The sequence below is a fragment of the Oncorhynchus mykiss genome, chromosome 17, assembly GCF_057628025.1.
Source record: "Oncorhynchus mykiss isolate SJ-2025 chromosome 17, ASM5762802v1, whole genome shotgun sequence".
Taxonomy (NCBI): Eukaryota; Metazoa; Chordata; class Actinopteri; order Salmoniformes; family Salmonidae; genus Oncorhynchus; species Oncorhynchus mykiss.
The window spans coordinates 68155001-68179439 of NC_143038.1; the positions used below are offsets into that span (position 1 = coordinate 68155001).

General features: G+C 43.9%; 1 protein-coding gene across 1 annotated transcript in view; it reads left to right on the plus strand.

Moving 5' to 3' along the window:
• LOC110493280 (copine-5) overlaps positions 1–24439 on the plus strand; it is a 353683-nt gene that overhangs the window by 92729 nt on the left and 236515 nt on the right. Inside the window, exons 6-7 of the mRNA XM_036950811.2 lie at positions 5296–5335; positions 9233–9309. Coding sequence (XP_036806706.1) covers positions 5296–5335; positions 9233–9309 — 117 coding nt within the window. The remainder of the gene's footprint in view (positions 1–5295; positions 5336–9232; positions 9310–24439) is intronic.

The following is a 24439-nucleotide window of genomic DNA, read 5'->3' on the forward strand; positions in this document are numbered from 1 at the left end:
CCAGATCCTAATTGGTATGTTGAAATTTATGTTCCTTTTGATGGCATAGAATGCCCTTCTTGCCTTGTCTCAGATCGTTCACAGCTTTGTGGAAGTTACCTGTGGCGCTGATGTTTAGGCCAAGGTATGTATAGTTTTTTGTGTGCTCTAGGGCAACAGTGTCTAGATGGAATTTGTATTTGTGGTCCTGGTGACTGGACCTTTTTTGGAACACCATTATTTTTGGTCTTACTGAGATTTACTGTCAGGGCCCAGGTCTGACAGAATCTGTGCATAAGATCTAGGTACTGCTGTAGGCCCTCCTTGGTTGGTGACAGAAGCACCAGATCATCAGCAAACAGCAGACATTTGACTTCGGATTCTAGTAGGGTGAGGCCGGGTGCTGCAGACTTTTCTAGTGCCCGCGCCAATTCGTTGATATATATGTTGAAGAGGGTGGGTCTTAAGCTGCATCCCTGTCTCACCCTACGACCCTGTGTGAAGAAATGTGTGTGTTTTTTGCCAATTTTAACCGCACACTTGTTGTTTCTGTACATTGATTTTATAATGTCGTATGTTTTACCCCCAAAACCACTTTCCATCAGTTTGTATAGCAGACCCTCATGCCAAATTGAGTCAAAGGCTTTTTTGAAATCAACAAAGCATGAGAAGACTTTGCCTTTGTTTTGGTTTGTTTGGTTGTCAATTAGGGTGTGCAGGGTGAATACATGGTCTGTTGTACGATAATTTGGTAAAAAGCCAATTTGACATTTGCTCAGTACATTGTTTTCATTGAGGAAATGTACGAGTCTGCTGTTAATGATAATGCAGAGGATTTTCCCAAGGTTACTGTTGACGCATATTCCACGGTAGTTATTGGGGTCAAATTTGTCTCCACTTTTGTGGATTGGGGTGATCAGTCCTTGGTTCCAAATATTGGGGAAGATGCCAGAGCTAAGGATGATGTTAAAGAGTTTTAGTATGGCCAATTGGAATTTGTTGTCTGTATATTTGATAATTTCATTGAGGATACCATCAACACCACAGGCCTTTTTGGGTTGGAGGGTTTTTATTTTGTCCTGTAACTCATTCAATGTAATTGGAGAATCCAGTGGGTTCTGGTAGTCTTTAATAGTTGATTCTAAGATCTGTATTTGATCATGTATATGGTTTTGCTCTTTATTCTTTGTTATAGAGACAAAAAGTTTGGAGAAGTGGTTTACCCATACATCTCCATTTTGGATAGATAATTCTTCTTGTTGTTTGTTTAGTGTTTTCCAATTTTCCCAGAAGTGGTTAGAGTCTATGGATTCTTCAATTGCATTGAGCTGATTTCTGACATGCTGTTCCTTCTTTTTCCGTAGTGTATTTCTGTATTGTTTTAGTGATTCACCATAGTAAAGGCGTAGACTCAGGTTTTCCGGGTCTCTATGTTTTTGGTTGGAGAGGTTTCTCAATTTCTTTCTTAGATTTTTGCATTCTTCATCAAACCATTTGTCATTATTGTTAATTTTCTTCGGGTTTTCTATTTGAGATTTTTAGATTTGATAGGGAAGCTGAGAGGTCAAATATATTGTTAAGATTTTCTACTGCCAAGTTTACACCTTCACTATTACAGTGGAACGTTTTACCCAGGAAATTGTCTAAAAGGGATTGAATTTGTTGTTGCCTTATTGTTTTTTGGTAGATTTCCAAACTGCATTCCTTCCATCTATAGCATTTCTTAATGTTACTCAGTTCCTTTGGCTTTGATGCCTCAGGTGTTTGTCCCCCTGTGTGCTGAGGGTGTCAGGTTCTTGTCCGGTTCTGGCATTTAGGTCGCCACAGACTAGTACATGTCCCTGGGCCTGGAAATGATTGATTTCCCCCTCCAGGATGGAGAAGCTGTCCCTATTAAAATATGGGTATTCTAGTGGGGGGATATAGGTAGCACACAGGAGGACATTTTTCTCTGTTAGGATAATTTCCTTTTGAATTTCTAGCCAAATGTAGAATGTTCCTGTTTTGATTAATTTAATGGAGTGAGTTAGGTCTGCTCTATACCAAATTAACATACCCCCTGAGTCCCTTCCCTGTTTCACACCTGGTAGTTTGGTGGATGGGACTACCAGCTCTCTGTAACCTAGAGGGCAACCAGTGGGTCCGTCTCCTCTATACCAGGTTTCTTGCAGGATGACAATGTCTGTATTACAGATTTCTTTGGTGAAGTCCGGGTTCCTGCTCTTTAGGCCAAAGGCAGATGACCTAAGGCCTTGGATATTCCAGGATGATATAGTGAAGGCTTTTTGTTCCATAGAGTGTCCAATGTTGTTGGTCATGGTTTGGCCTCAGGCCAGTAAGTGTGAGCAGAGCAGAGTCTGTCTCTGTCTGTCTGTCTGTCTGTCTGTCTGTCTGTCTGTCTGTCTGTCTGTCTGTCTGTCTGTCTGTCTGTCTGTCTGTCTGTCTGTCTGTGTTGTCATGAAAGTAAACATCAGACAGATGTGTTTATTCTGTATCCATGTTTATTCTGTATCCAGGATGATTCTGTATCCATGTTTATTCTGTATCCAGGGTGATTCTGTATCCATGTTTATTCTGTATCCATGTTTATTCTGTATCCATGTTTATTCTGTATCCAGGATGATTCTGTATTCATGTTTATTCTGTATCCAGGGTGATTCTGTATCCATGTTTATTCTGTATCCAGGGTGATTCTGTTTCCATGGTGATTCTATATCCATGTTTATTCTGTATCCAGGATGTTTCTGTATTCATGTTTATTCTGTATCCAGGGTGATTCTGTATCCATGTTTATTCTGTATCCAGGATGATTCTGTATCCATGTTTATTCTGTATCCATGTTTATTCTGTATCCATGTTTATTCTGTATCCAGGATGATTCTGTATTCATGTTTATTCTGTATCCAGGGTGATTCTGTATCCATGTTTATTCTGTATCCAGGGTGATTCTGTATCCATGGTGATTCTGTATCCAGGGTGATGCTGTGCATAAACAGGGCCAGCGACTTTATAAATATGAGTCATTTATAGTCATAGAAATTGGTGTAACAACTAAAAGCTCTATGCATATAGCATTCTAATGAAAGAATGCTGCTCTCTCTCTCTCTCTCTCTCTCTCTCTCCCTCTCTCTCTCTCTCTCTATCTCAATTCAATTCAATTCAAGGGGCTTTATTGGCATGGGAAACATGTGTTAACATTGCCAAAGCAAGTGAGGTAGATAATATACAAAAATGAAATAAACAATAAAAATTAACAGTAAACATTACACATACAGAAGTTTCTCTCTCTCTTATATCTCTCACTTCCCCCTCTCTCTCTCTCTCTCCCTCTCTCACTCTCCCTCTCTCTCCCCCTGTCTCCCTCTGTCTTTCTCTCTCTCTCTCTCTCTGATGAGACTAGCTCTGGGGTTAATTGCTGGTCTTTGATAGCTCTTTCTCACACATGTAGAGATATAAATAGAGATATAGAACGTTTGGTTCCATTTTAAAAAAAAGACAGTGTATCCTTTCAAAGAACAAAGTCGACCGTTCCAAGTCCTCCCTTTTTAACATTAAATGTGTTTCATCTTCGTAGGGCTCATCAGTGCATATCCTTCACCTTGATGTGTCTACATTCATATGCAGATGATCAGCCTCATAACAACTAGCCTCCATTAGGGCTCCACTATCTTACCACTATTACCAAGATCAAATGGAGGACCACCCCCTTAGCATTTACTTATGGACTGATACATCTGAAAGGACCTTCATCTACCACAGGCCTAGTAAAATCTCTCTCTCTCTCTCTCTCTCTCTCTCTCTCTCTCTCTCTTTCTCTCTCTCTCTCTCTCTCTCTCTCTCTCTCTCTCTCTCTCTTTCCCGCTCTCTCTCTTTCCCGCTCTCTCTCTCTCTCTCTCTCTTTCTTGCTCTCTCTCTCTCAATTTTCAATTTCAATTTCAGGGGCTTTATTGGCATGGGAAATATATGTTAACATTGCCAAAGCAAGTGAAATAGATAATAAACAAAAGTGAAATGAACAATAAAAAATGAACAGTAAACATTACACTCAAAAAAGTTCCAAAAGAATAAAGACAAATGTTATATTACGTCTATATACAGTGTTGTAATGATGAGTAAATATTGTGTAGACTTTTTCTACTGTATTATTGATTGTATGTTTGTTTATTCCATGTGTAACTGTGTTGTTGTTTGTGTCGCACTGCTTTGCTTTATCTTGGCCAGGTCGCAGTTGTAAATGAGAACTTGTTCTCAACTAGACTGCCTGGCCTGCCTAAAATCAAATCAAATAGTTAAAGTACAAAGGGGAAAGTAAATAAACATATAGGTTGTATTTACAATGGTGTTTGTTCTTCACTGGTTGCCCTTTTCTCGTGGCAACAGGTCACAGATCTTGCTGCTGTGATGGCACACTGTGGAATTTCCCCCAGTAGATATGGGAGTTTATCAAAATTGGATTTGTTTTCAAATTCTTTGTGGGTCTGTGTAATCTGAGGGAAATATGTGTCTCTAATATGTTCAGTGAAGTGGAGCTCAGTGACCATCTCATCTTGTGGGCAGTGTGCACATAGCCTGTCTTCTCTTGAGAGTCAGGTCTGCCTTCGGTGTCCTTTCTCAATAGCAAGGCTATGCTCACTGAATCTATACATTGTCAAATACTCAGGTATTCTGCTACTGTGTACACTCTGTTTAGGGCCAAATAGCATTCTAGTTTGCTCTGTTCGTTTGTTTGTTAATTACTTGACACATTGGAAATAATTATATTTTTGTTTTTTCATGATTTGGTTGGGTCTAATTGTGCTGCTGTCCTGGGGCTTTGTGGGGTCTGTTTGTGTTTGTGAACAGAGCCCCAGGACCAGCTTGCTTAGGGGACTTGTCTTCAGGTTCATCACTCTGTAGGTGATGGCTTTGTTAAGGAAGGTTTGGGAATCGCTTCCTTTTAGGTGGTTGTAGAATTTAACATCTTTTTTTCTGGATTCTGTCTCTGTCTCTGTCTCTGTCTCTGTCTCTCTCTCTCTCTCTCTGTCTCTCTCTCTCTCTCTCTCTCTCTCTCTCTCTCTCTCTCTCTCTCTCTCTCTCTGTCTCTGTCTCTGTCTCTGTCTCTGTCTCTCTCTCTGTCTCTGTCTCTGTCTCTGTCTCTCTCTCTGTCTCTGTCTCTCTCTGTGTCTCTGTCTCTGTCTCTGTCTCTGTCTCTGTCTCTCTCTGTCTCTCTCTCTCTCTCTCTGTCTCTCTCTCTCTCTCTCTCTCTATTTCTCTCACTCTATTGCTCACATTCACACACATAAACATACCTGTGTTATCTGTCTGTTTCTCCTCCAGGTATGACGTGGACTCTAAAAGCCCAGACCTCTCCAAACACGTGAGTGGATACACCTTCTCAAACCCAAAGCCAATGATCAACAGGGATTGGCCAATACTCACAACAATCAACATAACTGGCTGAATCCATTGGCTTTCAAAGTTATTAGTCAGCAATACAAGTTAACTGATATAACAGAGTCATCAGAGTTAGAAACCAGTTCAAACTCATCATGAACAATTAACCCAATATTCAGAGAGATTAAACATGTATTTCTGCTCTCTAATTGGCCAAACTCTTCTTATTTATGTCTTTGGTCTGATCGTGACGTTGCATGGTTTGATTAGTTGTGCCTGTTGAATGCTGCATGGTTTGATTTAGTTGTGCCTGTTGAATTTTGCTCAGCTTTATTAGTTGTGGCTGTTGAATGTGGCATGGTTTTATTAGTTGTGCCATCTAAAATGGCAATTGAACTGATTCCAGAGGTCGACCCAAAACAACGCCGGTGAAGGAGACGTACTCGGAGTGGTCTTCTAGTCTGACTTAATAGCACACCACCCACCGCTCTTGAATATATTACTCGCTAATGTTCCGACTCTGGATAAAAAAGTTGATGAGCTCAGGGCGATGGTCTCTTTCCAGAGAGACATCAGGGATTGTAACATACTCTGTTTCACAGAATACATGGCTATCTCGGGATATACTGTCTGAGTCAGTCCAGCCAGCTGGGTTCTCAGTTCATCGCACAGACAGGAATAAATATCTCTCTGGGAAGAAGAAGTGCGGGGGTGTATGTTTCATGATTAAGGACTCATGGTGCTATTGTGATAACATACAGGAGCTCATGTCCTTTTTGTTCACCCAAACTAGAATATCTCACAATCAAATGCCGACCGTATTACCTCCCAAGAGAATTCTCTTCGGTTATAGTCACAGCCGTGTATATTCCCCCTCAAGGCGATACCATGACGGCCCTCAAATAACTTCACTTTATGCAAACTGGAAAACACATATCCTGAAGCCGCATGTATTGTAGCTGTGGATTTTAACAAAGCAAATCTTAGGAAATGGCTTTTGAAGTTCCTTCAACACATTGACTGTACTGTAGGACACGCGCTGCTAAAACAATCGACCATTGCTACTCCAACATCCGAGATGCCTACAAGGCCCTCCTTTCGGTACATCTGACCACGACACCATGTTGCTCCTCCCTTCTTATAGGCAGAAACTCAAACAGGAAGTCCTTGTGCTAGGGACTATTCAACACTGGTCTGACCAATCGGAATATTGACGAATATATTGATATGGTGACTGAGTTTATTTGATTTATTTTCCATGAATCTTTATTTAACTAGGCAAGTCAGTTAAGAACAAAGTCTTATTTACAATGACAGCCTACCAGGGATAATTGACATCCACAGCACCCAGGGAAAAATGTCAGTACAGAGGCAAAGTGGAGTCGTATGCAGACAATCACGGACTACAAAGGGAAAACCAGCCACGTGATTCCTGACAAACTAAACACCTTCTTTGCCCGCTTTGAGGATAACACAGTGCCACCGACGCGACCGGCTACCAAGGACTGTGGGCTCTACTTCTCCGTAGCCGACGTGAGTGAGACATTGAACCCCTTTGTAACCCTCGCAAGGACGCCACATCCTCAGAGCAAACGCAGACCAGCTGGCTGGTGTGTTTACAGACATATTCAATCTCTCCCTAACCCAGTCTGTTGTCCCCACATGCTTTAAGATGGCCACCATTGATCCTGTACCCAAGAAAGCAAAGGTAACTGGACTAAATGACTATCGCCCCGTAGCACTCACTTCTGTCATCATGAAGTGCTTTGAGAGACTAGTTAAGGATCATATCACCTCTACCTTACCTGTCACCCTAGACCCAATTTAATTTGCTTACCGCCCCAATAGATCCACAGACCATGCAATCGCCATCACACTGCATACTGCCCTATCCCATCTGGACAAGAGGAATACCTATGTAAGAATGTTGTTTATTGACTACAGCTCATCATTAAGCTTGAGGCCCTGGGTCTCGACCCTGCCCTGTGCAACTGGGACCTGGACTTCCTGACGGGCTGCACCCAGGTGGTGAGGGTAGGAAACAACATCTCCACTTTGCTGATCCTCCCCATAATGTTGCGTGCTCAGCCCTCTCCTGTACTCCCTGTTCACCTATGACTGCGTGGCCAAGCACGCCTCCAACTCAATCATCAAGTTTGCAGACGACACAACAGTAGTAGGCTTGATTACCAACAATGACGAGACGGCCTACAGGGAGGAGGTGAGGGCTCTGGGAGTGTGGTGCCAGGAAAACAACCTCTCTCTAAAGGTAAAAAAAAAACAAAGAAGGTGATCGTGGACTTCAGGAAACAGCAGAGGTCGCAGGACCATAATGGAGAATTGCAAGAGTGTTCAAAGCTGTCATCAAGGAAAAGGGTTGCTAGTTTGAAGAATTTCAAATATGAAATATATTTTTATTTGTTTAACACTTTTTTTGGTTACTACACGATTCCATATGTGTTATTTCATAGTTTTGACGTCTTCACTATTATTTGACAATGTAGAAAATCATACAAATAAACAAAAACTTTGAATGAGTGACTGGTACTGTATATATACAGTATATATCCATACAGTATGAAAAGAATGTTATGAACAGTTTGTTTGTTCATACAATGTTGTTGTTTCTAGAAGTGGATACAACGGCTCCATGACCATACAGTAGGACACACCTCCTGTATGGTCAGTACGCCTGTATCGTGTGCATCCAATGAACAATGTGTAGTAGTAGTAGTAGTAGTAGTATAGTAGTTGTAGTATTATTATGTATCTTCATTTCTCATGAAATGTTTTTATCCACTGGTCTCCACATTTGAATTGGATAAACGGGATGTACAGATGTAGGATCTTAATTGGATCACTCTTTTATTACTGAGAATTGCAAACATGCAAACTTGTTGAGTATTTGAGGCTTCTAAAGTTCTAAAGTTCGTCATTTCCACTTTGAAAATTCAGACATGATTTGACCCGAAATAAAAATATATCAACCGCCACAAAAACAGCCATTAATTATAATCCACATAATAATTCAAAAATGTTCTTACGGCAGGATTATTTTCCTGCTGTAGCAAACTGGCTCAAATTAAGATCCTACATATGTATGAATCATCATGTCACTATTGGAATGCTAATAAGAGAATGACATTCTGTTGTTTGGGAGACTGTTGGGACAAAAGGCATTTAGAGAGGTCTTCATACACTAAGAACACATTTAACAGATGATTTCATGTATTTGGATTTTTTTTTGAAACAAGGTTTTTATATCTCCAACTGTAGGATTTTTATTGATTTTATTCCACCCTGATATTTGTACTTATATGACATCTCACCTGTATTATCTCCTGCTACACTTCCTAGTTTGAGCGGTGCTGGGTGTTCTGGGTATTGTAGTGTTTGTGTGTATATGATGTGTTCTGTTGTTGTTGTTGTTGTTGTTGTTGTTGACCCTGCTGCCTGCTCTCCCCTTCTGGAAGCCATCTGATGTCAACGTACGTCTCTGCCTCTCTCCTCTCCTTCAGCACTGTAGCTGTAGCGATATTGTAGCTAGATATACAGAAAACGCACACAGTTGTAACACATGGAACACACTCTGCTAACCTCTGTATATGACCTCGTTCCCTTGTTTCACTATCCCATCACCTTGTCTAATGTTCACCCCACGTTGTTGTTTCCCTACATCCATGTTGACTGTCCCTCTCCCTGGGTCTTCCCTTCGTAACCCTATGCCTCCTCCATCCTGTCTCTCTTTCTGTCTCTGTCTCTCTCTCTCTCTCTCTCTCTTGCTCTCCCCCGCTCTCTCCCACTCTCTAATTCTCTCTCTCGCACTCTCTCTCTGTTCTCTCTCTCTCTCTTTCCACCTCCCTCCTTGTCACCCTCTCAGGACTTCTTGGGTCAGGTGTTCTGTACTCTGGGGGAGATCGTGGGGTCACCTGCCAGTCGACTGGAGAAACCACTGGGGTGAGTCAGTCTCAGATATCAGCTCTGTTTTTTAACCACTGTTGTCCTAAAGTGGTTCTCAAACCTCTCCTCAGCGACTCTCAGTTGTTTTACAATTTATTTGTGGCCCTAAAGTAGCTTGACGATTAGTTCACAAGTTTGAATCGGGTGTGCTGGTTCTGGAATAGATGGCGTGTGGTTGGGTTTTCCCCGAGGAGCGGTTAGAGAAGCACTATCCTAAAGGAGACTATTACGGTTGACAGGTTGGCCTCTGTCCTGTGGTGCTGAACGCCAGATCTCTGTAGCCTAGTGGTTAGGGCATTGGGCCAGTAACCGAAAGGTTCTGTCCCTGAACGAGGCAGTTAACCCACTGCTCCCTGGGTGCTGTGGATGTCGATTATGATTCATCTCTCTGATTCAGAGGGGTCGGGTTAAATGAGGAAGATGCATTCAGATGTACAACTGACTAGGTAACCCCCATTCCCCCTCTGGTTTCACAGCTGTCCATAGTGCTGAAATCTCAGATCACCTCTATTTGCTTTCTGTTAACTTAACCCTCATGCTACCGACTGGGGCCATTGTGACCCCAGAGGCATAGTTTAGATCATAGCCCAAAGGTGGTTTATTAAATTCAGAACATTTTTCAGGAATTTGTCTACTTGATTTGAACTAATCTAAATCATTGTTTTGTGTTTCTGTATCAAACAACAAACAAATCAATTATACAAGCTGTAAGAAAAGTATTGTGTTTCATTTGATAACAGCCTAACATTTGGTATATTTCATATATTTCTCATCCGGCCAATAACAACTCCTTCTGCCTGTAGTAACATAATAAATAGGAGCTTTATTTGAACGTAGGTTTCTCTGGGGACATAATGACAAGTTACAGGGTGGAAGGGCACCTGTGTGATTTTGAGTGATTTTGACCAGATAGACAGATCGTCTCCTGAGATAATTACACCCCATGAACTCGTCTAAGATGGACTTTTCTACCCACTTATTGTATGACTGTGTACAAAACCAAAAATGACCTTATTTTTTGTGTATATAAAAATCTGCCAATGGTGTACACAGTCTGCCAATGGTGTACACAGTCTGCCAATGGTGTACACAGTCTGCCAATGGTGTACACAGTCTGCCAATGGTGTACACAGTCTGCCAATTGTGTACACAGTCTGCCAATGGTGTACACAGTCTACCAATGGTGTACACAGTCTGACAATGGTGTACACCGTCTGCCAAAGGTGTACACAGTCTGACAATGGTGTACACAGTCTGACAATGGTGTACACAGTGTGACAATGGTGTACACAGTCTGCCAATGGTGTACACAGTCTGACAATGGTGTACACAGTCTGCCAATGGTGTACACAGTCTGCCAATGGTGTACACAGTCTGACAATGGTGTACACAGTCTGCCAATGGTGTACGCAGTCTGCCAATGGTTTACACAGTCTGACAATGATGTACACAGTCTGACAATGGTGTACACAGTCTGCCAATGGTGTACACAGTCTGCCAATGGTGTAAAAACCGGATAGAACTGCAATACAGAACTCGGATACACTATGAATCTACACAGAGAGCTGTATCAGTCTGTGTACTTCAACAAGTGGTTCTTCTAGGGAAAATCTCAAAAAGGGTTTTATTTGCAACCATGTTTCTCTGAAGACATAGTTAGAACTGTAAAACAGAAACGGGCTTCCCTCTGAATGGACACCTAGCGCTGGAGTGGAATGTATTCTCAGAAAAATTGGGAAATTTTATATAAATACCAGAATTCCCATACTATCCTCCAATATTCTATGTGCAATCCTCAACAATGAAGTCCTCCATTAACATCCTGAACTGCCCTGGAGACACCAGAGCATCAAGGTGCAGTGGACTCTGCCAATCATTTCATATACAGAGCAAAATCAACAACTAAATGCAGTTTGAGCTAATTCTGTAGTGATCAACGGGACCTCTAGAGTTAACCATCCCTGTGATCTGATGACTCGTATATCTGTCATTTAACAATGAGGTAAGGTATGGACGGAGGTTTGCACTAGAGGGCTTTATCAACAAAAAGACAGCAGTGTGTGGTTTACTCCAGTAAAGTCTCATTTCTGACATGTTCTGATGAAACCATGTTGACAGTAGAGGGAGAGAAACACAGGAAAAGGAAGGAGAAAAAAAGATTACTAAAAATAAAAGAAGGGGAAAGGGAAGTAGAAGGAGAGAGAAAGAACGATAAATAAATCAATTGGACTTGTTCCGACTGATGTATAATTATTGTCATTTGAGAACAGGGTGAGGCACTGAACCAGAATTACTACAATTACTCTGCTGCTAAACGGCTGGTGTACAACCATGGGGTGTAGAGGACAGAGGGATGAGTTTTAGGTTGTAGGGGATGAAGAGGAGAGGGATGAGTTTAACGTTGTAGGGGATGAAGAGGAGAGGTATGAGTTTTAGGTTTAGGGGATGAAGAGGGGAGAGAGATGAGTTTTAGGTTGTAGGGGATGAAGAGGAGAGAGGGATGAGTTTTAGGTTTAGGGGATGAAGAGGAGAGAGGGATGAGTTTTAGGTTTAGGGGATGAAGAGGAGAAGGATGAGTTTTAGGTTTAGGGGATGAAGAGGAGAGGGATGAGTTTTAGGTTTAGGGGATGAAGAGGAGAAGGATGAGTTTTAGGTTTAGGGGATGAAGAGGAGAGGGATGAGTTTTAGGTTTAGGGGATGAAGAGGAGAAGGATGAGTTTTAGGTTGTCGGGGATGAAGAGGAGAAGGATGAGTTTTAGGTTTAGGGGATGAAGAGGAGAGGGATGAGTTTTAGGTTTAGGGGATGAAGAGGAGAAGGATGAGTTTTAGGTTCAGGGGATGAAGAGGAGAGGGATGAGTTTTAGGTTTAGGGGATGAAGAGGAGAAGGATGAGTTTTAGGTTGTAGGGGATGAAGAGGAGAAGGATGAGTTTTAGGTTTAGGGGATGAAGAGGAGAGGGATGAGTTTAATGTTGTAGGGGATGAAGAGGAGAAGGATGAGTTTTAGGTTTAGGGGATGAAGAGGAGAAGGATGAGTTTTAGGTTGTAGGGGATGAAGAGGAGAAGGATGAGTTTTAGGTTTAGGGGATGAAGAGGAGAAGGATGAGTTTTAGGTTGTAGGGGATGAAGAGGAGAAGGATGAGTTTAACGTTGTAGGGGATGAAGATGAGAAGGATGAGTTTTAGGTTTAGGGGATGAAGAGGAGAAGGATGAGTTTTAGGTTTAGGGGATGAAGAGGAGAGGGATGAGTTTAACGTTGTAGGGGATGAAGAGGAGAAGGATGAGTTTTAGGTTTAGGGGATGAAGAGGAGAGGGATGAGTTTTAGGTTGTCGGGGATGAAGAGGAGAAGGATGAGTTTTAGGTTTAGGGGATGAAGAGGAGAGGGATGAGTTTTAGGTTTAGGGGATGAAGAGGAGAGGGATGAGTTTTAGGTTGTCGGGATGAAGAGGGGAGAGAGATGAGATTACGTCCCGTTTTGAGGATAACACAGTGCCACCAACGTGGCTGACGTGAGTAAGATATTTAAGTATGTTAACCCTCGCAAGGCTGCCGGCCCAGACGGAATCCCTAGCCGCGTCCATAGAGCATGCGCAGAGTGTTTACGGACATTTGCATCAAGATGTCTACCATTGTTCCTGTACCCAAGAAAGCAAAAGGTAAGTGAACTAAATGACTATCACCCCGTAGCACTTTGAGAGGCTATTTAAGGATCATATCACCTCTACCTTACCTGACACCCTAGACCCACTTCAATTTGCTTACTGCCCCAATAGATCCACAGACCATGCAATCGCCACCACACTGCACACTGCCCTGTCTCATCTGGACAAGAGGCATGCATATGTAAGAATGCTGTTCATTGACTATAGCTCAGCATTCAACATCATAGTACCCTCCAAGCTCGTCATTAAGCTCGAGCCTTGGGTCTGAACTGCCCTGTGCAACTGGGTCCTGGACTTCCTGACGGGCCGCCCCCAGGTGGTGAAGGTAGGAAACAACACGTCTACTTTATCCTATCCTCAACACAGGAGCGCCACAAGGGTGCGTTCTCAGCCCTCTCCTGTACTCCCTGTTCACCCACAACTGCGTGGCCACGCATGCCTCCAACTCAGTCATCAATTTTGCAGATGACACAACAGTAGTAGGCCTGATTACCAACAATGACGAGACAGCTTACAAGGAGGAGGTGAGGGCCCTGGGAGAGTGGTGCACAGAAAATAGCCTCTCACTCAACGTCAACAAAATGAAGGAGCTTATCGTGCACTTCAGGAAACAGCAGAGGGAGCACGCCACTATCCACATCGACGGGACTACAGTGGAGAAGGTGACAAGCTTCAAGTTTCCTGCCATACACATCACTGACGATCTGAAATGGTTCACCCACACAGACAGTGTGATGAAGAAGGTGCAACAACGCCTCCTCAGGAGGCCTTCCGGGACACCTACAGCACCCGATGTCACAGGAAGGCCAAAAAGATAATCAAAGACATCAACCACCCGAGCCACTGCCTGTTCACCCTGCTACCATCCAGAAGGTGAGGTCAGTACCGGTGCATCAAAGCTGGGACATAGAGACTGAAGAACAGCTTCTATCTCAAGGCCATCAGACTGTTAAATAGCCATCACTAGCCCACTTCCACCCGGTTACTCAACCCTGCACCTTAGAGGCTGCTGCCCTATTTACATAAGACTTGGAATCACTGGCCACTTTAATAATGGAACACTTGTCACTTTCATAGTGTTTACATACTGCTTTAGTCATCTCATATATATATACTGTATTCTATTCTACTGTATTTTAGTCAATGCCACTCTGCTGAAGAGGATGAATGAGGGGCTGAGGAGTCTGAATGAGGGGCTGAGGAGTCTGAATGAGGGGCTGAGGAGTCGGAATGAGGGGCTGAAGAAGATGAATGAGGGGCTGAAGAGGATGAATGAGGGGCTGAAGATGATGAATGAGGGGCTGAAGAGGATGAATGAGGGGCTGAGGAGTCTGAATGAGGGGCTGAAGATGATGAATGAGGTGCTGAGGAGTCTGAATGAGGGGCTGAAGAGGATGAATGAGGGGCTGAGGAGTCTGAATGAGGGGCTGAGGAGTCTGAATGAGGGGCTGAGGAGTCGGAATGAGGGGCTGAAGAAGATGAATGAGTGGCTGAAGAGGATGAATGAGTGGCTGAAGAGGATGAATGAGTGGCTGAAGAGGATGAATGAGGGGCTGAAGAGGATGAATGAGTGGCTGAAGAGGATGAATGAGTGGCTGAAGAGGATGAATGAGTGGATGAGGAGGATGAATGAGGGGCTGAAGAGGATGAATGAGTGGCTGAAGAGGATGAATGAGGGGCTGAGGAGTCTGAATGAGGGGCTGAAGAAAATGAATGAGGGGCTGAGGAGTCTGAATGAGGGGCTGAAGAGGATGAATGAGTGGCTGAAGAGGATGAATGAGTGGCTGAAGAGGATGAATGAGTGGCTGAAGAGGATGAATGAGAGGCTGAAGAGGATGAATGAGTGGCTGAAGAGGATGAATGAGTGGCTGAAGAGGATGAATGAGTGGATGAGGAGGATGAATGAGGGGCTGAAGAGGATGAATGAGTGGCTGAAGAGGATGAATGAGGGGCTGAAGAGGATGAATGAGGGGCTGAAGAGGATGAATGAGGGGCTGAGGAGTCTGAATGAGGGGCTGAAGAGGATGAATGAGTGGCTGAAGAGGATAAATGAGGGGCTGAAGAGGATAAATGAGGAGCTGAAGAGGATGAATGAGGGGCTGAAGAGTCTGAATGAGGGGCTGAGGAGTCTGAATGAGGGGCTGAAGAGGATGATAAATGAAGGAAGTGAGTAGGAGGGGTGTGTTTATTGTGTTGGAGTGTGATGGACCTGACAGAGGGGATAGAAGTGCGTCACAGGGGTGAAAGTGGTGGTCGTGGGACTGTGTCTGTTTACTCCATGATTAAAGCACAACACTGCCTGTTTACCCTTACGGCCGGTACACAGGGTGCTTTATTACAGCAGACATGGACTGATCATGGAGGGAGCTGCAGGCATCTAGAAGGAAGATCTGTACTGTAGATCATGTTGTTGAGGATTAATGAGCTTTGAGCTGATATCCAACTGTCTGGGCTGTGTGTGGGTGTATTTGCCACCCGTAGGGCGACGGCATGGCAGGATCATCTAACACACAGAATGCTGTATGGTGCAGGTATCACCTGGCTCCGCCCAGACGCTATGCCACGCCCACGGATGTCACTTTCTTCTTCACAATGAGTCTGATTGGTTCTGAAACCAATGGGTTGGGCCAGAGTCGGGACACACGTGGTACTTTGAAAATTTGCCATTAGCTTTGATACGCTGAATGGTTATAGACGGTCCAATCGCTGATGACTTTGTTTTGTACAACACCCCCCCCACTGGTCATAGATGTCAAGAGGTCTGAATAGTAGTGGGAGAGGCTGTGTGAGTAGTAGTGGGAGAGGCTGTGTGAGTAGTAGTGGGAGAGGCTGTGTGAGTAGTAGTGGGAGAGGCTGTGTGAGTAGTAGTGGGAGAGGCTGTGTGAATAGTAGTGGGAGAGGCTGTGTGAGTAGTAGTGGGAGAGGCTGTGTGAGTAGTAGTGGGAGAGGCTGTGTGAGTAGTAGTGGGAGAGGCTGTGTGAGTAGTAGTGGGAGAGGCTGTGTGAATAGTAGTGGGAGAGGCTGTGTGAATAGTAGTGGGAGAGGCTGTGTGAGTAGTAGTGGGAGAGGCTGTGTGAGTAGTAGTGGGAGAGGCTGTGTGAGTAGTAGTGGGAGAGGCTGTGTGAATAGTAGTGGGAGAGGCTGTGTGAGTAGTAGTGGGAGAGGCTGTGTGAGTAGTAGTGGGAGAGGCTGTGTGAATAGTAGTGGGAGAGGCTGTGTGAGTAGTAGTGGGAGAGGCTGTGTGAGTAGTAGTGGGAGAAGCTGTGTGAGTAGTAGTGGGAGAGGCTGTGTGAGTAGTAGTGGGAGAGGCTGTGTGAATAGTAGTGGGAGAGGCTGTGTGAGTAGTAGTGGGAGAGGCTGTGTGAATAGTAGTGGGAGAGGCTGTGTGAGTAGTAGTGGGAGAGGCTGTGTGAGTAGTAGTGGGAGAGGCTGTGTGAGTAGTAGTGGGAGAGGCTGTGTGAGTAGTAGTGGGAGAGGCTGTGTGAGTAGTAGTGGGAGAGGCTGTGTGAGTAGTAGTGGGAGAGGCTGTGTGAGTAGTAGTGGGAGAGGCTGTGTGAGTAGTAGTGGGAGAGGCTGTGTGAGTAGTAGTGGGAGAGGCTGTGTGAGTAGTAGTGGGAGAGGCTGTGTGAGTAGTAGTGGGAGAGGCTGTGTGAATAGTAGTGGGAGAGGCTGTGTGAATAGTAGTGGGAGAGGCTGTGTGAGTAGTAGTGGGAGAGGCTGTGTGAGTAGTAGTGGGAGAGGCTGTGTGAATAGTAGTGGGAGAGGCTGTGTGAGTAGTAGTGGGAGAGGCTGTGACACACGGTCTCTCAATTCAATTCAATTCAAGAGGCTTTATTGGCATGGGAAACATGTGTTAACATTGCCAAAGCAAGTGAGGTAGATATTATACAAAAGTGAAATAAACAATAAAAATGAACAGTAAACATTACACATACAGAAGTTTCAAAACAATAAAGACATTACAAATGTCATATCATACATACATATATATATATATATATACAGTGTTGTAACAATGTACAAATGGTTCAAGTACACAAGGGAAAATAAATAAACATAAATATAGGTTGTATTTACAATGGTGTTTGTTCTTCACTGGTTGCCCTTTTCTTGTGGCAACAGGTCACACATCTTGCTGCTGTGATGGCACACTGTGGAATTTCACCCAGTAGATATGGGAGTTTATCAAAATTGGATTTGTTTTCAAATTCTTTGTGGATCTGTGTAATCTGAGGGAAATGTGTCTCTCTAATATGGTCATACATTGGGCAGGAGGTTAGGAAGTGCAGCTCAGTTTCCACCTCATTTTGTGGGCCTCTCTCCCTCACTCTCTCTCTCTCGCTCTCTTTCTCTTTCTCTCACACACACTCATGCATGTACACACACACAAGCACACACACACATTCACAAATTCTCCCATACGCACACACATGTTGGAGAATCACACAAGTGCTCTCTAGCTGTCTCAAGCACACACACGCACACATTTTATTTTATCAGTGCCTGCCCTCACCTAATATAGAAAAAGCCTGTGTGTATTTTGGTTCTCCTCTCCTCTCTCTCATGTAATTGTACTACTGGCTTTAATCTCATTTAATTAGGAAGCTGTCATTGTCTTGCTGGAAGGTAGTGAGGGAGGGAGGGAGGGAGGGAGGGAGGGAGGGAGGGAGGGAGAGAGGGAGAGAGGGAGGGAGGGAGGGAGGGAGGGAGGGAGGGAGGGAGGGAGGGAGGGAGGGAGGGAGGGAGGGAGGGAGGGACGGAGGGAGGGAGGGAGGGAGGGAGGGAGGGAGGGAGGGAGGGAGGGAGGGAGGGAGGGAGGGAGGGAGGGAGGGAGGGAGGGAGGGAGGGAGGGAGGGAGGGAACAGTAGGGATATGTGGGCAAAGAAGTAGAAGTAGAAGTAGAAGTAGAAGAAGAAGTAGAAGAAGTAGAAGAAGAACAAGAAGAACAAGAACAAGAACAAGTAGAAGAACAAGAAGAACAAGAAGAAGAAGAAGTAGAAGAAGAACAAGAACAAGAAGAAGTAAAATAAGAAGAAGAGTTAGAAGAAGAAGAACAAGAAGAACAACAACAACAACAAGAACAAGAAGAAGAAGAAGTAGAAGAAGTAGAAGAAGAACAAGAACAAGAAGAACAAGAAGAAGAAGAAGTAGAAGAATAACAAGAAGAAGAATAAGTAGAAGAAGTAGAAGAACAAGAACAAGAAGTAGTAGAAGAAGAACAAGAAGAAGAAGAAGTAGAAGAAGAAGAACAAGAACAAGAAGTAGTAGAAGAAGAACAAGAAGAAGAAGAAGTAGAAGAAGAAGAACAAGAAGAAGAAGAAGAAGAAGAACAAGAACAAGAATAAGTAATATAAGAAGAAGAGTTAGAAGAACAAGTAGAAGAAGTAGAACAAGAAGAAGTTGAACAAGAAGAAGAAGAAGAAGAAGAACAAGAACAAGAAGTAGTAGAAGAAGAACAAGAAGAAGAAGAAGTAGAAGAAGAAGAACAAGAACAAGAAGTAGTAGAAGAAGAACAAGAAGAAGAAGAAGTAGAAGAAGAAGAACAAGAAGAAGAAGAAGAAGAAGAAGAAGAACAAGAATAAGTAATATAAGAAGAAGAGTTAGAAGAACAAGTAGAAGAAGTAGAACAAGAAGAAGTTGAACAAGAAGAAGAAGAAGAAGCTTGTGTGAGGAGGGCAGCCATTTGACAAGACAGGTGTGAGGTGTTGTTTGTGTGTTTGTCTGAAAAGAGAGCGTGCTGTTTTATACCTTGATTTATTTCTGTTCCACTTCTATTGTCAAGGGCCTCTCCTTGTGTCTGGAGAGAGGAGACTCAGAGACTAGCTGGTAATTATTACAGAACAGTAATGAATGCATGATGAGCGTATCTGCCCCAAGGACTCAGCAGACTCTTCCTGACGTTATTTATTAATTAAACCATATTCTTTAGTGGTTATATTGTAATTATTTCTTAATGACATTATATTGTTAAGTTACAAGTGACACGCCTACTGCTCACAAGTGACACGCCTATTGACTAATGACCCAGCTACAGCTTTAATTGGTTGTACAGTGATTTGTGATTAGCCTTTATTCAACCAAAACCTGTATTTGGAAGTTTCTGGGTAAGGCAATATAATGTTTGTGCCGGGAGGAAGTAGGTCATGACTGAAATCCAGAGATTCAGGACCAAGTGTAGAAACACTTACACCAACAGTATTTCTAACCTTTTGGAGGGAGAGATATATAGATTGAGTGCGCGAGAGAGAGAGAGACAAAGAGAGACAAGGAGAGAGAGAGAGAGACAAAGAGAGACAAGGAGAGAGAGAGAGACAAAGAGAGACAAGGAGAGCGAGAGAGACAAAGAGAGACAAGGAGAGAGAGAGAGAGAGAGACAAAGAGAGACAAGGAGAGAGAGAGACAAAGAGAGACAAGGAGAGAGAGAGAGACAAGGAGAGACAAGGAGAGAGAGAGAGAGAGAGAGAGAGAGAGAGAGAGAGAGACAAAGAGAGACAAGGAGAGAGAGAGAGACAAGGAGAGAGAGAGAGACGAAGAGAGACAAGGAGAGAGAGACAAAGAAAGAGAGAGAGAGAGAGACAAGGAGAGACAAGGAGAGAGAGAGAGACAAGGAGAGAGAGAGAGACAAGGAGAGACAAGGAGAGAGAGAGAGAGAGAGAGACAAAGAGAGACAAGGAGAGAGAGAGAGACAAAGAGAGACAAGGAGAGAGAGAGAGAGACAAAGAAAGAGAGAGAGAGACAAGGAGAGAGAGAGAGAGAGAAAGAAAGAGAGAGACAAACACAACTAAATACCCCTGTGTAGGGAGGAGAAATAAAGAAAAAAGAGAGGGAGGGGGGAAGAGAGAGATGTACAACAACAAAAGGCATTCGTTTCATCTCAACATCAAACTCTCTGCTCTGTTGCTGTTCTGGATATTACTCCCCGTACAGTCTTGCTTGGATGCATATTTTATTGAGGAGAATATATCCTCTCTGCCTATATTTGCATAACCACTGAGATAAATAACCTGTGTCCCTATTTCCTACATAGTACACTGTCTTTTTCTCAGAGCCTAATCAAAAGTAATGCACAAGGTGTGTGGAATAGGGTACAATTTGGGACCGAGCCATATAGTTCAACCAGGCAGAGACAGACTGGGTGGTTGGAGTCCTAGAGGGCCAGTGTGGTGGAGACAGGTTGGACCGAGCCATATAGTTCAACCAGATAGAGACAGATTGGGTGGTTGGAGTCCTAGAGGGCCAGTGTGGTGGAGACAGGTTGGACCGAGCCATATAGTTCAACCAGACAGAGACAGATTGGGTGGTTGGAGTCCTAGAGGGCCAGTATGGTGGAGACAGGTTGGAACGAGCGATATAGTTCAACCAGATAGAGACAGACTGGGTGGTTGGAGTCCTAGAGTGCCAGTGTGGTGGAGACAGGTTGGACCGAACCATATAGTTCAACCAGATAGAGACAGACTGGGTGGTTGGAGTCCTAGAGGGCCAGTGTGGAGGAGACAGGTTGGACCGAGCCATATAGTTCAACCAGACAGAGACAGACTGGGTGGTTGGAGTCCTAGAGGGCCAGTGTGGTGGAGACAGGTTGGACCGAGCCATATAGTTCAACCAGACAGAGACAGACTGGGTGGTTGGAGTCCTAGAGTGCCAGTGTGGTGGAGACAGGTTGGACCGAACCATATAGTTCAACCAGATAGAGACAGACTGGGTGGTTGGAGTCCTAGAGGGCCAGTGTGGAGGAGACAGGTTGGACCGAGCCATATAGTTCAACCAGAGAGACAGATTGGGTGGTTGGAGTCCTAGAGAGCCAGTGTGGTGGAGACAGACTGGGTGGTTGGAGTCCTAGAGGGCCAGTGTGGTGGAGACAGGTTGGACCGAGCCATATAGTTCAACCAGAGAGACAGACTGGGTGGTTGGAGTCCTAGAGGGCCAGTGTGGTGGCGACAGGTTGGACCGAGCCATATAGTTCAACCAGACAGAGACAGACTGGGTGGTTGGAGTCCTAGAGAGCCAGTGTGGTGGAGACAGACTGGGTGGTTGGAGTCCTAGAGGGCCAGTGTGGTGGAGACAGACTGGGTGGTTGGAGTCCTAGAGGGCAAGTGTGGTGGAGACAGACTGGGTGGTTGGAGTCCTAGAGGGCCAGTGTGGTGGAGACAGACTGGGTGGTTGGAGTCCTAGAGGGCCAGTGTGGTGGAGACAGACTGGGTGGTTGGAGTCCTAGAGGGCCAGTGTGGTGGAGACAGACTGGGTGGTTGGAGTCCTAGAGGGCCAGTGTGGTGGAGACAGACTGGGTGGTTGGAGTCCTAGAGGGCCAGTGTGGTGGAGACAGACTGGGTGGTTGGAGTCCTAGAGGGCCAGGGTGGTTGGAGTCCTAGAGGGCCAGTGTGGTGGAGACAGACTGGGTGGTTGGAGTCCTAGAGGGCCAGTGTGGTGGAGACAGACTGGGTGGTTGGAGTCCTAGAGGGCCAGTGTGGTGGAGACAGACTGGGTGGTTGGAGTCCTAGAGGGCCAGGGTGGTTGGAGTCCTAGAGGGCCAGTTTGGTGGAGACGGGTTGGTTGGTTGGAGTCCTAGAGGGCCAGTGTGGTGGAGACAGACTGGGTGGTTGGAGTCCTAGAGGGCCAGTGTGGTGGGGACAGACTGGGTGGTTGGAGTCCTAGAGGGCCAGTGTGGTGGAGACAGACTTGGTGGTTGGAGTCCTAGAGGGCCAGTGTGGTGGAGACAGACTGGGTGGTTGGAGTCCTAGAGGGCCAGTGTGGTGGAGACAGACTTGGTGGTTGGAGTCCTAGAGGGCCAGTTTGGTGGGGACAGACTGGGTGGTTGGAGTCCTAGAGGGCCAGTGTGGTGGGGACAGGTTGGACCCTGATCAATCCAAAACCTGTTGATGGAAAGTCCAACAATGAAATTATTTTTTTTTGGGGGGGGTAGATTAATATATTTTGTTCTTGTCCTTGAGATTCTATCCGACTAACAAATTGCCTCCCTACATACAACTTCCTTGGAGAATCGCTCATTTCACAGTTGTTTTCGTCCTATATCCACTTCCACCTGGTGTTGGTGTTTGATTGAATAGCATCTTTAATATTTTCCTCCAGAACGACACCAGTGTTGTTTTCTCTTACTCTGCGCTCCCTGCCTGAAAAATAATGACTATGATGTTGGGTTGTTGGTTGTTAGGGGGCGGCAGGCAGATGTAATTTGGCAGTTTAGTTGCTAGGTAATTTGAATTAGGCTGCATATGCAGGGAGGGAGGGACAGACAGACAGACAGACAGGGGGAGAGACAGACGGACGGACGGACGGACAGACAGACGACTGACTACATTAACTGGTTAATTAAGAAGTGACGCTGGATATGATCCAGTTTAGCAGACACCTACTACTGTGTGCTCTCACATTGCACCTTGAAAAACAAACTGTTTTTGTAAGCAAAGAATGAGCTTTTAAAGAGTGTGTACTACAGAGTGTGTACTAAGGAGTGTGTACTAAGGAGTGTGTACTAAAGAGTGTGTACTAAAGAGTGTGTACTAAAGAGTGTGTACTAAAGAGTGTGTACTAGAGAGTGTGTACTAAAGAGTGTGTACTAAAGAGTTTGTACTAAAGACTGTGTAGTAGAGAGTGTGTACTAAAGAGTGTGTACTAGAGAGTGTGTACTAGAGAGTGTGTACTAAAGAGTGTGTACTAGAGAGTGTGTACTAGAGAGTGTGTACTAGAGAGTGTGTACTAGAGAGTGTGTACTAGAAAGTGTGTACTAGAGAGTGTGTACTAGAGAGTGTGTACTAGAGAGTGTGTACTAGAGAAGACGTATCTGACACTTAAAGTCATCTCTCATCTGTTACTACATTGTTACATTGTGGCGGACAGTGTTAGATTAGCATAACATAACTTGAATGTAGGTTGCTCACAAACAGCCCATGTTCTATAAGGTACTTCCTGTCCTAGGAAAATGGGTCTTACCTTAGGTTGCATGAAGGATAGTGTTGGTTGATTCAGTAGGTGTCACAGCTATTGTATAGAGGTTTCGTGGAATGTCAAATCAAATCAAATCACATTTTATTTGTCACATACGACAGGTGTACCGTGAAACGCTAACTTACAAGCCCTTAACCCTTAACCAACAATACAGTTACTTTACTAAATCTAGCTGTGACTTTGTTATCATAACAAAATGGCTTAGAGTGCTATTAGCTTAAGCCTAATAGGACATATATTGTATTAGGTACTGAGAGGAGAGGAGAGGAGAGGAGAGAAGAGGAGAGGAGAGGAGAGGAGAGGAGAGGAGAGGAGAGGAGTGATAGGATAGAGGTGAAAAGAGGAGAGGCACCAAGGCAAGAGGAGAATGAGAGATGGGTAAAGGAGGAGGAGGAGGAAGAGGAGGAGAGGGTGAGGAGAAGTTTTGGCATGGTTGGTTAGAGTGAGTGTGTCCTTTACAGGTTATGTGCTCTGTCAGTAGTGATTAGTGAAAGAGTTGCAGAATGAAGGGAACGTTCTGGGAATATAAATAGAACCATATGAAACATGAACCTAACCATGTGAAACATGAATAGAACCATATGAAATATGAACAAAACCATGTGAAACATGAATAGAACCATATGAAACATGAACCTAACCATGTGAAACATGAACCTAACCATGTGAAACATGAACAAAACCATATGAAACATGAACAGAACCATATGAAACATGAACAAAACCATATGAAACATGAACAAAACCATATGAAACATGAATAGAACCATATGAAACATGAACAAAACCATGTGAAACATGAACAAAACCATATGAAACATGAATAGAACCATATGAAACATGAACCTAACCATATGAAACATGAACAAAACCATGTGAAACATGAATAGAACCATATGAAACATGAACCTAACCATGTGAAACATGAACAAAACCATGTGAAACATGAACAAAACCATATGAAACATGAATAGAACCATGTGAAACATGAACAAAACCATATGAAACATGAACAAAACCATGTGAAACATGAACAAAACCATGTGAAACATGAACAAAACCATATGAAACATGAATAGAACCATGTGAAACATGAACCTAACCATGTGAAACATAAACAAAACCATATGAAACATGAACAAAACCATATGAAACATGAACAAAACCATGTGAAACATGAACAAAACCATGTGAAACATGAACAGAACCATATGAAACATGAACAAAACCATGTGAAACATGAACAAAACCATATGAAACATGAACAAAACCATATGAAACATGAATAGAACCATATGAAACATGAATAGAACCATATGAAACATGAATAGAACCATATGAAACATGAACAAAACCATATGAAACATGAACAGAACCATATGAAACATGAACAAAACCATGTGAAACATGAACAAAACCATGTGAAACATGAACAGAACCATATGAAACATGAACAAAACCATGTGAAACATGAACAAAACCATGTGAAACATGAACAAAAC